General features: G+C 33.6%; 1 protein-coding gene across 3 annotated transcripts in view; it reads left to right on the plus strand.

Moving 5' to 3' along the window:
• The window catches only part of TUSC3 (tumor suppressor candidate 3), a 303,958-nt gene that overhangs the window by 214,364 nt on the left and 72,767 nt on the right, over nt 1-16,827 (plus strand). For 2 of the 3 annotated variants that reach the window (XM_064368757.1, XM_064368758.1), the window contains one exon: nt 4,984-5,451. The exons of the other annotated variant lie outside the window; for it this stretch is intronic. Coding sequence is in view for 1 of the 2 variants with exons in the window: in XM_064368758.1 (XP_064224828.1) it covers nt 4,984-4,999 (16 nt within the window). In the remaining variant the exon portion in view is untranslated. Of the gene's footprint in view, nt 1-4,983; nt 5,452-16,827 lie in introns of those variants that run through there. 3 annotated transcript variants of the gene reach the window in all.

Consider the following 16,827-nt stretch of genomic DNA (forward strand, 5'->3'; position numbering starts at 1 on the left):
GAATGACTCAGTGAGTTGCACTATCCACAAGGTCAATGGAACAGGAATGAACATTCAGCCACTGGCCTGTCTGTGCTTACTGAACAACCCGGGCCTTTTTTCCCTTCTGCATCTTTTTTGGATACCAGATGAAATCTGAGCAGCTGCCCATTAGCCACCTAAGTGATTTCCCCAAGACAGATGCTATTATGTAGCCACTGGGTCTCCCTGACTTCCTCCCCAGTTTGAGAACAGGAAGTGCAGTGCACAAGAAAAGTCTATGGAGCTGAGGATCTCAGAGAATTTAACTCCCAGTTGGACAGAATACATTTGTTCAAGAACACTGTGTACATTCTGGTTTTTCCAAATATGAGAAACAGATGGAGTAATTAATTCAAGATAAACAAAAAACCAAAGCAAACAACAAGCCATTATTTGGTACCTGGTTCAGTTATTTCACAGGAAGGGAAAAGGAACAAACAAGCTTTAGATATATCCTCTGTCTCCAGCAACAACCAGTGACCAAATCCAAAGTTTTCTTTGTGACCCTTCTAGCATTTTAATTGACAAGCCCCTGCTGGAAACTTTATACCCCGGATTTTGTAATACGGCATTCTTACACCCTCCTTTTTTCTTTTAGATCATTTCTCAGTCCCGAATATACATAACAAGTCCTGACCCTTCTCCTGAGATCCAGAACCAGATCTGAATACCACATTAGCAGTTCACCTCAATACATTCAAAATCAGTATCATCTGCCTTCGACTCTTTCTCCACTCCTTTTCCTTATCTTCCCTAAGGCACTGTCATTCTCATAGTCATACAAGATGGAAATCTTGGAGTCATTTTGTCCTCATCCCCCCTGTTCATCCTGTATGTTATTTGGTCTACATTACTTTTCTTTTCCCACAATTGCTGTCTTAATTACATTGTGTCTTTTTCTGACTATTAACTAGCCTCTTAAATTATCTCCCAATATCTAGTCATTATACCCGATAATTTGTCGCTTATTATAGGGTAATGTCAGAATTATTTTAAGATAGGTACTGATTATGTTGCTTCTTCATTAAAATCCACTAATACCTAATAAAAAGGGAGGGGAAAGTTAATACACGTTCCTTCTAGAAGACACAGATAAGCAAAATGAAGAAAATAAAATATATTAGTAAAGCCCAACATCCAGGTCATCAAATGTCATCAGTTTAGCCTGTGCATATTTTGAACCTCGGGAATGATGCAATACATATTTTGTAAGCTGCTTATTTTTCTTTTATACCTCATCAGCATATTTCAATGCAATTAACTACATTCTACAACATATATGATTTTATTAGCCGTATAGTAGTATCATTGTATGAATTGCCACAACTATTTTAAATTTTCTGCCATCTAGCTTTTTATGGTACAGCCTTCAGTATACCCTGTAGTTTAATACAAAACTCAGTAACTGCTGCCTGTTTAAGTGTATCCTCCAAACTAAGAATGGCTTTTACAGTTGTAAATCACTGAGGGGTGACATGAAAATTATGAAATTCAAGTTTCAGTGCCTATGAATAACATTTCATTTAAACGCAGCCAGGTTTGTTTTTACGTGTTGTCTATGACTGCTTTTGCACTACAACAGTTCAGTTGAATGTTTTCAACAAAGACCCATGGCCCACAAAGTTTAAAATATTTATCTTCTGGCTTTTTACAGAAAATGTGCTAACGCCTGGTTTAGCCATGCTGAACACAACAGATGTGTTCTCATACTTCGATACCTTTCTTCATCCAACTTTGTTCTAGGCTGCTGTCCCTTCATCTTACTTGTTCTCAGAAGTTTTGCTTTATTTGTTTGTCAATTCTCCTAACACCAGGAACTTGTCATCATATCAAATCTGTCACTATATTGAACTTAATCATACCCAGGTCTTTCTCTCCTTTAGCTACAAGAAACATAAGGGCCATGACTTTCATTCATTCCATTTTTTGCAACACGCTTCTATGCACGGTATTCTGGTACATAATAGTTAAATGGTGATCGAAACAGACTTTTGGGGGCTCTGAGTTTGAGAAAATAGCTAACACTTTGATTCATGATTCTCTAGAAAAACATTTTGAATTTCAAATAATACACTTGCTAATGAACCTATGGATTATTTCTCTTCAGCAAATCAAAGACAGCATTTTACTCTAAATCATGATTGTTTTTCTTTGTGTAGAGTCTCTCTGCATCCCTGATGGACTTTAAGCAACAATAAAGTGACATGGACTAGAAGGGAATGGTTATTTCCCTTAGGTTAGGGGAAGTGGGAGGTCCTCGGGGCACATTTGTGCTAGTCCTAGCCTTCTGTCTTATCCCCGTGTACAATTTGCTGCTGTTGCCAATTAGCTTCCATCTTGTATTACTACCTGACTTAGATTTGACCATGCATATATTCACTTCACAATAAACCAGTCACAGCAATCAGTGCTTTGCACATGCAGACCATTACTATTAATAACTACAGTGCAATTCATTCATGACAGAGTGGAGCAGAGTCCACACAGAAGCTGAAGATGATGGTACCCAAGGCTGCTTCTCACTCACTCATTCTGGAAGCAGACCACATAACTAAAAAGCACAATTAAGGGGAGTAAATTCAGTTTTCAGTATTCTTGACAGTTTTTTCTTGACAGTTTTCTTTGTATGATACAAAGACATTTACACATTTTTGTGATAAGCATTATTAGAAAAAACAATATCCAAGCACAATTGAACCATTAATCTATAAGAACTGTTAGTTATACTATTAGATTATGCATCAAAATTATTAGATAAATGTGAAAAGGGAAAAACTGCATGTCAGATCCTGTTCGTTAGAAATGAGAGACTTAATTCCTTGAGTGAAAATATCAATACAAAACATACTGGAACGTACCTTGGACATTTAATATTTATATAATGAAAATAAAAGTGAAATCTGAAATACTGATTGAATAGAGAATAACAGTTTATACTTTTCTCAGAAACATTTTAACCAGCAAAATATTTTTGTACTTCAAGTGTTTCTAGTGTCTTGAACAAATAAAATTTGTAACTTTTTAAAGTGAAAATGACAGTTTTGAAAATAAAAGCATAGGAAGTGTTCTACCTGTTAGATGTATCCTTTATTGTAGGACAATTAGTTTCAGATTAAATATGTATTTGTCATTTCATGACATAAACAAGTGATTGTTGTAACAGCTTTCAAGAAAATTACTAAGTATTTCAGTTTTGAAAACCATAAAAAGAAAAAACAGTAGCATAATAACTACAGATTATATTAAGAAAGTACTCACAAAGATCCTTTTACTCTTAATATACCTAAATATCATAGAACTCCTAAAAAGTTAGAAGATATAAAATTACCATTATGCATCAAATTAGTACTTTTGCTTTTATAGGGGTATTATTTTTAACAATAATAAAGATTATCTTTAGTGCTCCATAACTTAAAATTTGCAGATCCATTAAAAACAAAACAATGAAAAGCTACAAATCCCTAGTTTTAAGTTTCGGTTTATTTTATGACTAAGATTTCTTTTTATATTAACCCTCATTCTTCAGTTAGCTTCATCTTCAGAGCAAGCTTATCTACAACTGACACATCTGTCTTCTTTACCAGCAGTGTTTTTAATGATCACGTAGATGGAACCACAACTACAGCTTAATGCCCTGATGAGGTTTATTGCTGACATTCTTCTTCATGGAGATGGTCACCCTTATAGTACACTTTATTCATTACTTTTTTTTTTTAAGTAAAAGCAATGTCTGATTGCATCCTGATATCACCACATAATTTTTATCTTCTAATTTAACAATTTCTCAGAAATCCAATAATAAGAGTAATTATTCTGGTTTGTACTGTACGATGACTTCATTTACATTTTAATTGATGTTATATAATATACACTGTATATTATATAATTTAAATATATATTATATATATTTTATATTTTAAAATATATTTTAAAATATATATTTATTCTTGCACATAGTATCACCAGAATCATAAAATATTAGCACTGAAAAGAACTTGGGAGTCATCCAAAACAAACGTTCTTTTCACTAATGAGGAAACCGAGGTTCAGAAAGACAAAACAGTTTATGCCTAGGATATTATAATTTAAACATCCAGATATAAAACTTACCTAGTTTGGACATTTTTCCAGCTACATGTTTTGTTTTGTTTTTTTTAAACACTACAGGAACTATTAATTGCATTTTTGCATTATATTTATATTGTAACTTTTTAAAATGAAATTGGTTTGTCTCTGGTTGCCTTGCAAAGTTGTCTTGTGTTGTCAAGACTCAAAAAGAACATGACACATGTCAGCAGAAAGGTACAGATATAAACAAAAGTTTCATAAATGTTATTTAAATTGATTTACCATTTTACAAAATTAAATTTTGTTTCATAAATTAAAGCTTTGCTTAGGGAAGTTTAAAAAACTAAGTTATCTTTTACTTTTCTATGTACAAGTATCTCTGCTGATGTTTCATCAGAAGTTTTATTATTTATGTATACTCTTTTTGGTTGTTTGATATAATGAGATTGTAAATTATATTAACAAAGACCAAGTGATTAATAATTATTTTATGTAAGTAAATTTTACATTTAATGAGAAAAAATATTTTTAGGACAGTCAAATGACCCACTTCACACATTTGTTTCAGTCCATTCCCTTCTATTTCCCCTATATTACCATTTTAAATGCTGATTTAACTACTGCTCTAGGCAGCAGTGAGAGGAATGTTTAAGTTAATTGAAACCACAAATTCAAGTTTTCAGCATCTTCTCTCACCCCTGACCCTGTTCCCACCCTAAGCCTAATCTGGTTAAAGGTACTACTTTAGAAAAATTGCCCTGATGTAACAATTACAATTAGTTGAATTAATACAATTATGACATTTTAATGTTTATTTACATGTACTAATTTAGAATGGAATAAAAAGCATATTTTTTTAATGTTCAGCACATAATAATTTTCTTTCTTTTTCAGCTTTTTAATTAAATGAAGCCAAGTGGGATTTGCATAAAGTGAATGTTTACCATGAAGATAAACTGTTCCTGACTTTATACTATTTTGAATTCATTCATTTGTTGATTGTGATCACTAGCTTATTCTTGTGTATGTTTTTTAAACTGTGGGTTTTCCTAGTAAATTTAATTTATAGAAATGAATGGTAACATATAGTAATCTACAAAGGAAATATCAAAGTGGTCTTTTTCAAGCCTGTTATATTTAGTGTGTGCCACAGGATTGAAATAAATGACATTGTAATTATGAATTCATGTTCTAGAACTGTTTACTCATTAGTAAAGGAATACAATGTTAGTAAAGAAAACCTACAAAATGTATGTTAAAGATTCTTAGTATTGTACAGGGATAAAGCAAATGCATGAAAATATGTCATGTACTGAAAATTAAACTTATTGCAGCTTCAGTTATAAAGGACTTGCACTGTTACGAATAGTGGTTTGTTCTTATTCATCATAACTAGATAAAGGTGTACAGTACAGTACAGGGAACTGGATGAATGGCACCTACAATTTGGATGCCTAACCAAGAAATACAGCTTCTTCTTGAGATCTAAATCTAAAGTAAACATGTACTAAATCAGTGTGCTTCAAAGACATCAGACAATGGAAGAAACATACCACAACCAGGAGTTATTTCTGAAACTTTAAATGTCATCCGGGAATCCTAATTTATAAATAATAGCAAACTTAACCCACTATATCCATTTTCCTTTTGTGTTTTATGGAACCAGCTTCCCATCAAAGCCTCATTACTTGAATCCAGATAACAGGTTATCCTAGGATTAGAAGCTTTCTTGGTAACAAATATAGAGTGTAACTTACTATTATGTTTTGTAGCCTGTTTTAGTTTATAAAGCACTTTCACAACATTATGGTACTTCTTCCTCACAACAACCTTGTAAATTAGTCAGAGTGTAAATTTTATTTGACTTATAGAAATCATGGAAGCTGAAAGCCAAACATAAATAAAAGTTTATAAAAGGCTTTCAAACACTCTAAAACATGGAGTTTTATATTCTGTGGAGTTATGCAGATTATGGGTTTAGAAAAGCAGTTCTTCAGTCAGTTCAGTAAGTGTTTTTTCTAAGTTTTATTATCTAATTTTCATTAACATTTGAATAATAGACCATGGAGAATTGATTTCATTGGGAGTTCCAGCTATATAGCCTCAAACAGGAAACAGGTATACATCCACTGAGTTTACTTATTTAAATCTATGCATTTCAATGAAGAATGGGAAATATTAAAACCTCCTGGGGCAGGTTTATCAAGTTGTATCCCAGGGCAATGTGTGTGCTAGCAGGATGAATGCTATCTTTTCAAAACATAATCTTCAGTGAAAATTACATAATAATTTTAAGTTTATAATCATACTCCAAAATCTGTTACTAAAAATAACATTAATTTTCCTAGTTTGTGTACTTAGATGAATAAATTCAGTTATGGAATGACATTTATGGAAAAGCAATAGGTGAAGATAATCATTTGTTCACTGCCTATCCCTAGGCAGAACCTGACCTGTAATTCTTAATCCATTGCAGACTTTTTACATTTTGCTCAAAACTTCAGGGATTACATAGAGAATCTCAGGTCAAATTTTACAAGTAGTAAACATTTGTTAATTATAATTACTTTTACTTGAATCCTTAAATCTCAAAATTATCTTACAGTTAATATGCAGCTGATTAATTGATATTACAAATTATCTCTAATCTCACTGTAAAGCTTTTAGTCATATCAAAGTCAGGTCATTCTCAGACACTATAATTAAGCAGTACTTTCCTATACCATATTAGTAATGGTTTTCTAGCCCATATGTTGTAATTTCCTCTGAGCATTTAAAATAAGTCCAATGATAAAACCGTATTTTTTTTCAGAATTTCATGGTTTAAAAACCCAGACAACTGTTGCATTAGGGAAGTGATTCTAGGGCAAAATAGACTGCCTCAAAGTAAGTCATTACTGACTGCAAAATGCTATATGCAAAATTGCAAAGATGGCTCAGATATAGTTTGCTTACAGAATGTAGCATGAGGAAAATTACATACATAATATATATTTACGTTTCCTAAACTGTGAGAATTGAATAATTGATTTGTATCTGGTATGTTATATCCTCCAGTGTCACTTTTTAACCAGATTCACTCTGTTCAAAACTGTCAAAAAATTTGATTGTATGATTAACAATTATTTTTCTACTACAGTGGAGAGAAAAATCCTTATTATAAAATTCCATCTAAAAGAGTTCCATTTTTAATAACATCTGATTGATAACTTGTTGCATTTTGCTCAGCATACTGTCCCTGGCATTAGATAGTCACATGAGTAAGCCCAGTAGCATTTTGTGCTTACTGTAATTTTCTTTTACACCTGAAGTAATATCCCTTGAAGTAATATCCCTACAGTTCAGCAGACACAGTGATTTGGGGAGATTAGATGTTGCTGTAACCATAGAGTTTGACAAGTATTCCCTTTCATGCTATCATGCGAAACCTCCCTAAGGGTACGTGAAGGGAGTGGTTATTCTAAATAAGGCATGACATACTGTTACTTTTCAACCAATGATATTAAACATTATGTTTTAAAAAGGACTGGTCTCAGGGATCAACACATTAGCCAGAGCATCTAGGAACGAAATATTTGAATTGACCCTTGAAGATTAAATGTTATTAGAGTCCACAGTGCTCATTAAGTTTAAAATAGTAAAACAAGGTCCTCTTCATACTCCAGCAATATGCTGTATTGGATCAGGCCAGTGATATATGCAATCATGTTTTCTATTATAGGAAAAGGATGAGCCTTGTAGCTGGTCAGATTCAAAAGGGTACAAATATGCATTCATTAGCTCCTAAATTCCCTGATATAATTCATGAGCATCTGCCATTTATGAATTTTCCATATTCCTTACTTATGTATGAAATATATGCACATATTTATGTCATATACCTAGGGTCCATGTATTATACAAAGTTTTAACAAAGCATCTCACCTTCAGGCCATAATAGGAAAATCATGTCACGTTTACCAAAATGTTGATATGTCTATTTCCATTAAAAATTATGCATATATGTTAGTAAAATGACAGAGTAAGAAACTCCAGGGACATACCCATCCTTAGGAAAACTGGGGAAAAAATCCTGTCAGAGTCCAGTTTATTAGAAATCTGGTTAAAAAAAAAAAAAAAAAGGTTTTCCAAACAAAAGCTTAAACCAAGACAATGCTTAAATTAAAAAGGCAACTGAAACTCAGGTGGATAGCTTAATGGCATTTTAACTTAATTCTCTCCCTTTGCTCCCAAGTCAGGAATGGTCTTCAAAGACTGCAGCCTGCATTCCTTATGTGGGTTCCTGGCTTTGGAGGGAGCAGAATAGACCTACTTCTTAAGAAGCGGTGTTCGCTTTGACCTATCTAGGGGCTTGCCTTTGGTTCATGTAATTCAGAAGTCTCTCCAGGTGAAAAAGCGGCTGTGCGGAGAATGATTTCTTGAAAGCATTGAAAATAAATGAACAAGCCACTGCTCTCTGGAGAAAAGATTGCAGTTGGGACAAATAGACACACAATGAAAGCCTGAAAGGGAAAGCTGGAGAGTGAGATAACTTGGAGAATAAGGACTTGGAAAGGATCCTACATATTCCAGGGACTCTAGAAGGACATACACATACCCAGAGCACGATCCATGTTCAGAAAAGTCCTGAGAAGATTCTAAGCTTTCACTGCTTGCTTATAGTCATATTTACACCCAGACCAAACAAGAAGTGAAGACTAAAACAGAGTCTATTTTAGGGAGAGTATTTTCTCTTTTTAGCTTTTATTTTTTTTCTTCAGGCATTTGAGGAAAGTTCTGTGAAACTACTGAGTGACCACTAAGCTAATTGATTAGATACTACACAGACCACACATGATAAACAATTTAGAAAAGTCACTAAACAAACCACTACTACACAACAACAAGTCATGATAACAAAACTTGGGGCAGAATCTAGTTTCCAGAGTTGCCATATTACAATATTTAGGATATCCAGTTTATAACAGTTAAAAAAGAAGCAAATAAAGCGACAAGAAAGTCTTATTCACAGGGAAGTAAAAGAAACTGTCCTTGAGGAAGCACAGGCATTGGACTTGCTAAACAAGGACCTTAATGTCTTCAACATACTCAAAGAGGTAACAGAAACCATGGGCAAAGAACTAAAGGAAACACAGAGAATGACATATTAAATAAAGAATATAAAGAGATAAAAATTATAAAAAGGAGTCAAAAATTCTGATGTTGAATAATATAATCAGTAATTTTAAAATGAATCAATTGAAATTACAATAATCAATAATATAGTAGTAATTGGAAAAGTCGCTAGAGAGGCTTGACAGCAGAATAGGTAGAAGAAACAATCAGTGAACTTGAAGCTAGGTCAGTTGCTGAAATGATCCAGTCTGAGGAGGAGAAAAATGAATAGAGACTAAAAGACCTGTTAGATACCATGAAAGATATCAAATGTGAATAATAGGAGTCCCGGAAGAGAGAGAAAAGCACAGAAAAGAGTATTTAAAGAAATAATGTTCAAACTTAACAAATCTGAAAAAAGACATGAGTCCAATAACCAAGAAGTTCAACAAATTCCAAGTAGTATATAAACTCAAAAAGATTCATACCAGGACACATTAAAATCAAACTGTCAAAAGATCAAGAATCTTGAAAGCAAGAGAGACATGACAACATGTAGAAGAAATCATCAGTAAGATTAACAGCCAGTTGCTCATTAGAGGCCACTGAGGCAGAAAGGTATTTTAGAGTGCGGAAAGAAGGCCAAGAATTCTGTACCTGGCAAAGTCATCCTTTTAAAATGGAGGATAAAGTAGTACCTTCCCAGATAAAGGATTCTGTTCTATATAGACCTACCATATAAAACATGCTAAAGAGAGTCCTTCGAGCTGAAGGGACACTAGATAGTAACTCAGAGCCATACAAAGAAATGAAAAATATTAGTAAAGAACTGCATAAATATAAACTACAGCATTATTTTATTTTTTGTAACTTCTCATAAAATTTAAAAGATGAATGCATAATACACTGATTGTAAATCTCTTAGGAATTTATAAATTAAAATCTAATAATATATAAATTGGAAAACATGTGGAAAATAATATAAACAACTAATGGGTCACAGAAGTCACAAGGGAAATTAGAAAACACTTTAAGACAAATGAAACAAATATACTACATTCCAAAATTTATGAGATACAGAAAAAGCAGTGTTCAGATGGGGATTTGTAGCTGGAATTGAATGTATTGAAAAAGAGGAAAGATCTTAAATAAATATCCTAATTACACCTTAAAGAATTGGAAAAAGAAAAACACATCCAAAACTAGCAGAGGGATAGGCATCAATATTAGAGCAGATATAAACAAAATAGACAACAGAAAAACAGTAGTCAATGAAACCAAAAGTTAGCTCTTTGAAAAGGTCATCAAAATTGGCCAGCCTTTAGCTGTGCTAAGAAATTACAAATTACTAATACCAGAAGTGGAAGTGGGGACATTAATACCCACCTTGCAGAAATAAAAAGGATTATAAGAGAATAGTTGCATACCAAAAATTAAATAACCTAGATGATATGGACATATTTCTAGAAACCAAACTACAAGAATTGACTCAACAAAAATAGAAAATCTGGACAGGTTTCTTAACAAGAAATTGAATTGGTTGTCAAAAGCCTCCCAATGAAGGAAAACCTAAGACCAGATGACTTCACTGGTGGGTTATACCAAATATTTTAAAAACGAACAGAATTATTCTCGACTATTTCAAAAAATAGAAGATAATGTAACACTGCCTAATTCTGAGGCCAGTATTACCCTATCACCAAAACCAAATACAGTAAGAAAATTATCTCTTAGCTAATTAAGTATCTCTTATGATAGTGCATGTAAAAATCCAACAAAATACTAACAATCCAACAGGATATTAGAAGTGTGCATGACCAAGTAGGAATTATTCCAGAAATGCAAAAGTGGTTCAACATACGAAAAAAAATCAGAATAACACACCACATTAATAGAATGCAGAGAGACAGCTATATAATGATACAGTTAATGCAGAAAAAGCATTTAACCAAATTCAATACCCATCCATCATTTACAAATGAACACAAACACTGAACAAAATAGGAATATAAAGATGTCTTTCTCAACATTATCAGGTTTAGTATTCGTGAAAAACCAGCAGCTAACATAATAATCAATAGTTAAAAACATAAAACTTTCCTTCTCAAATCAGGAACATGGCAAGAATACCCACTTTCACTACCTCTATTCAACATTATACTGTGTGTTCTAGGAAAGACAATTAGATAAGGACATAGAAAGACAACCGAATTGGAAAGGAAGACGTAATACTTATTTCCATTCACAGATGATATATATATATAAAGTAAAACAAAGAAATTTTTAAAGGATTAGAAATAAATCTACCAGAGTTGCAGGATATGTGGTTAACATGCAAAAACCAGTTGTACTTCTATATACTAGCAATGAACAGTCTGAAAAAGAAACTTAAAAAGAATTTCATGTATAATAAAGGAATAAAATACTTTGGGATAAATTAAACCAAGGAATTAAAAATACAAAATATTGCTGAAAGTAGTTAAAGAAGACCTAAACAAATAGAAATACATCAAGTTCCTACATTGAAAAACATAATATTGTCAAAATGATCTACAAATTCAATTGCCTATTAAAATTCAAAGGCCTTTTTGCAAAAGTAAGAAAGCTGATTTATATGGAAATGTATGGGGTCCTGAATAGCCAAAGCAATACTGAAAAAGAACAAAGTTGAAAGACTCACACTTTCAAAATTTAATACAATCCAACCTTAATACAAATACAACTGTCAGGTACCAAACATAGTTGCCAGTATAAGGATAAACAGATTAATAGAACGGAACTGAGAATCCAAAGATATACCCATAATCTCTGTTGATTTTTTCAACAAGAGCGTCAAAACCATTCAATGGGAAAAGAATAGTCTCTTCAAAAAATGATGCTGGGACAGCTGGATTTCCACATGCAAAAGTAGGAGAAAGTTGGACCCTTACCTCGCACCCTATACATAATAGCAACTCTAAATGGATCCAAGATGTAAATGTAAGAGCTAAAACTCTAAAACTTTTAGAAACATAGATGTGAACCTTTTTGGCGAAGGATTTGGCAATAGTTTTTTGGATATGGCACCAAAAGCACAAGCAACAGAAGAAAAATATAAATTAGACTTCAAAATTAAAAATTTCTATTCCTCAAAAGCACTATGGAGAGTGAAAAGACAACCTATGGTAATAGAGAAAATATTTGCAAGTCGCATATCTGATAAGAAGAATCTAGTATACAAAATACATAATTCTTACAAATCAGTAGCCAAAAGACATAATCTTAATTAAAAATAGAGTTTATGGGTGAAATTTTGTCTTCTCAAAAAAGGTAAATTGAAGTCCGGATCCAAGTACTTTAGATTTAATTTTAACGTATCTTGGTGCCAAAGCTAAAAAATGACTGGGTGAAATGTACACATCCCTATGTATGCCTCTCCTTGCCTTCTATCATTCCTAGTAGGACTGTGCTTTCAATCTGAGTGACATCAGACTCAGAGCCCACATTTTAAGGGCAAAAAAAAAACAAAAACAAACAAAAAAAAAAACAAAAAACCCCACTGGCTAATACCACCCCTGTTTCCTAACTAATTAGGAATTGCTTCTTATTAAGTACCAACGCTGCCCCTCCCACCTGATTTCCATAAAGACCTGCTTTACTACACTTAGTCTGAAAATTATAATTTATACTGAGGTAATCTGACCTGATGAGAAGAGAGGGTTACCAGTACTGGAAAACATTTTCCTAATTACAGTCTACTTTTAGGGTCCTAGAAAAACAGACAAGGAGACAAAGCAGAAATCTCTGGGCTCTAATATTAGACGTTATTGACTAATCAGTATCTGCTATGCAAGGGGACTAAATTCAAGCCTGACTCACAGAAGAAAACTATTAATGATTTCTTTAAATACAAGCGTCTTTCCTCTTTTACCTGCTTCCCACATTCATCATCACCATGCTGAACACCATATAAAAGGAGCTAGAAGTAATATTAGGTAACACAGTAATTTGACTTGCCCCTTTCTGTTCCAAGTAGGCAGGGCCCTAATTCATGATTCCTTATGCATCAGTTAGAATCCTATATACCTAAATTTTATGCCACATAGGGAAAGTGTAAATTTCCCAATCTGCTTTTCCCAAAATATACCTTTTCCTTAGAGAAGGGGCCCTATAACTGGCCACAGAAGAAATTGCCTACTGTGACTATCTGGGAATGAAACTTAAAGCAAGAAGCTCTCTATGCAAATCATTCAGACTTGAGTTAGATACAGAACAAGGAATACAGATGAGGCACTTAAAGTTTTCTGTCCTTCTGAGTGTACATTAATTATATTTGAATATGAAACCCAAGAGGCTACTTAGTTCAAAATAATATCACCTCTACATAAGCTTTACTTTAATAATTCCTCAGCACTAGGACTGGAGTTGGAATCGTCTATTTCAGTTACATTTGCATACATCCTGGGAAAGTACTAGGACCAAGCCACCCACTAATTTTTCTTTTTTGTCACATTACTTCTAGTAAAAGAGTAACTGTGTAACACTTTAGGTTATCCAGAGAAATACTGTGGTCAGTCGTATCAGGGGGAAACCCCATGTATCTCTAACAAGGGAAACCATGACCTTGGATAGAAACTGTATGATTGGGTTATGAAAAGGATGGAAAACTAAGTAGCAATCCTAGAGCAACCCTAATTTAGAAAATGTATTGTCAGTAAATAACCCTGGTTTCTTTTATTTAATAATATTTAATAATTAAGAAAATATTATGGAGCCTATGAACAGCTTTTGTTACAAAAGAAATGTTTTATACCAAATGTTAGAAAACAGCCATTACATAGTACATTTATCACCAAAAAAAGTGAAAAACATCAGAATGTTGGGAGTAGTAGTATATATAAGGTGACTTTATTAACCTTTAGATAAGTAATTTCACATACATGCAGCTGTTACCTATTTTTTAAAGACATTCACAGGATTGTCTCTTGTAGATGTAGAAGTTATAGCAAAACCGCAACATCAGAAAATATGGCGTAATGTGTGTCAACAAAGTGTCTCGTTCTCTAAGCCAGTTTATTCTACCGTTGTTGCAATGGCTAGGAAGAATAGATCACTTCTGTCTAGTTATTACATTCCCTTTCAGCCTTTTCTTATCCAGGTGAAAGGATCTCAGTTTTCCTCAATAAAATTTACTTTCCAGCTTTTAAAAATAATTGACTAATTTTGTCTCTTAGCCCTATTTATACTTGATCTGAGCCCAAGCATTGAATGAATACCTACCATGCTTTTGAGTTCATAGTATCTGCAGGTCCAAGAGTTTATCTTATGTGTTGGCTGGGGACCTTTCTTGAGAAGTTTCAAGAGATTGAAGTGCTGCCTATAGCTTACACATGTTTCCATCAATCTTGGACTTTTCCCACTCTGCTTCCTAATTAAAATTTAAGCCACTCTGAACCTGGAATCCCAGCATCCCTTAGAGGAAAGATTGTGGGACAGAGACATTGGGGTATAAACAGTCGAAGTAGTGATGCAGATTCTTGAAGAGGGACTCTATCATTGCTGTGACAGATAAGTGGTTCTTCTGGAATTGGGGATTGGTAATAAAAGTCCATGATGTTGTTTGAGATCATTCTGTGCCACTCTTGGAAACCTTAACATACTCAAGGAATTTGTTGTAAGAACCGCAGAAACTCCCCAAATCTCAGCTTAGTATTCGTGAATGTACTAAGTGAATTGTGATGCTGTGTTGTCCAGTAGACTCACTGGTTAAGTGAAGAGTAAAAATTGGAAATGTAATCTGCTTTGTGTCCAATAAAATGTACACCACAAAATCATGCAAAAGCAGTATAAAATAAGATGAAAGGAGACATGATTAAGATAGGAGATAGGATTACAGGGAGATGGTGGTGAGGCAATCCAGAAAGAAAATCAAAATAGGGGGATTATTGAGTGAATTACAGTGATTAATGATTAGAATTAAAATATGGGGGTTATTAAGTGAATTACAGTGATTAATGATTAGAATGCAGGAAATTAAATCACTGTTGTAGAGAAAAACTTATGTGTAAGAATTCCTAAGGGAAAACAAAGACCTAAAAACAGCAAAGACAGGCTGGGCACAGTGGCTCACACCTATAATCCCAGCACTTTGGGAGACTTAGGCGGATGGCTTAAACTCAGGAGTTGGAGATTAGCCTGGGCCACATGGGGAAACCCCATCTCTACAAAAAATAGGTGTAGTGACTCACACCTGTAGTCCCAGCTACTTGGGAGGCGAAGATGGGAGGATCGCTTGAGCCTAAGAGGCAGAGGTTGCAGTGAAGAGAGATGGCACCACTTAACTCCAGCCTGGATGACAGAACGAGACTTTGTCTCAAACAAAGAAAACTAATATTAAAAGGAATATTTAATGAAAAATTAATATTCTTGAAGACTATTGAAAACAAATATGAAAACAATCAAAATAATCAAACATAAAATAAAGCTTCCCCATAATAAACAGTCTGAGTATGTAGAATAAAGTGACTCAGCATGTTACAGATTAATATATGAAATTAATCTCAAGGTATATCCTTAAGAAATCATAAATTTCAAGACTAAATGGAAAAAGAAAGCCCAGAAAGAAAAACTAAGTCAAAAATGAGGAGAAATGAGATGTCTGAATCATCTCTACAGCTAACTTTTAACTGAAAACATTGAAATGGTGTCACTGTAGAGATTTAAGGGAAATGTAGTGATCCTAAAATCCTTTATCTAGCTGATGTATGGCAGCTTTGATTTCTCTGTTCACTCAAAAATGCATCACTTAATGCACTTTCCTTTTTTTTTTTTTTTTTTTTTTGGTAGAGACATGGTCTCACTTTGTTGCCCAGGCTCGTCTTGAACTCCTTCCTTCAAGCAGTCCTCCCAACTGGGCTTCCCAAAGTGCTGGTATTACACACAGGAGCCACTGTACCCAGTCCACATATGCACTTTTTATGAAAAATAAAAATTATCCGAAATTACCCTTTAACCAACCATGTGATTTAATCAAACAAGAGAACTCAGGAAACAAAAAGGCACAAGAGCTCAGTGAGAATCGAGACCACCGTAATGTGGAAGTTGTCTAAACGTTGTGACCCTGGTAATTAAGGCAACATACCTTAAAATTTCAGTAAGCACTTAAAAAACTTTAGTAATTACAATATTAATATAGTCTTACAATTTAAATTGATAATTACTGAAAAGAGGAAGAGTAAAAATGTGACATAATCCTAGGATTTGATAAAAATAGTATCAAAAATTAGTCTTTTTAACAGCATATTTTTAAAAGATCAACTACTTTTGAAGGGCATAAAAGTCATCATTATATGTTTTATCATAATCAGTAAACCCAAATTCCTAGAGAAAAATCAACATCTACCTCTGACCAAACTCACCAGACTAGGCAGACGGGAACTAATAAAGGGCAGCTACAGAAACACTACAGCTAGTGTCACACTTAATGGCGAAAGCCTTAATTGCTTGCTTTTCTGCTAAGATCAGAAACAAAACAAGTGGTCTTTCTCACCATTTATATTCAAAGCACTGGAGATTCTGCAAAGGGAAACATAACTTGAATTCTGTTTTCTTCATCCTCTTGCCTTATGCCAAACTAGCAATGTGTTATGCCATTCAGAAAATGAA

The sequence above is a fragment of the Aotus nancymaae genome, unplaced genomic scaffold (genome assembly GCF_030222135.1).
Source record: "Aotus nancymaae isolate 86718 unplaced genomic scaffold, 86718_ANA_hifiasm-v0.15.2.pri h1tg000079l, whole genome shotgun sequence".
In the NCBI taxonomy this organism is placed as follows: Eukaryota; Metazoa; Chordata; class Mammalia; order Primates; family Aotidae; genus Aotus; species Aotus nancymaae.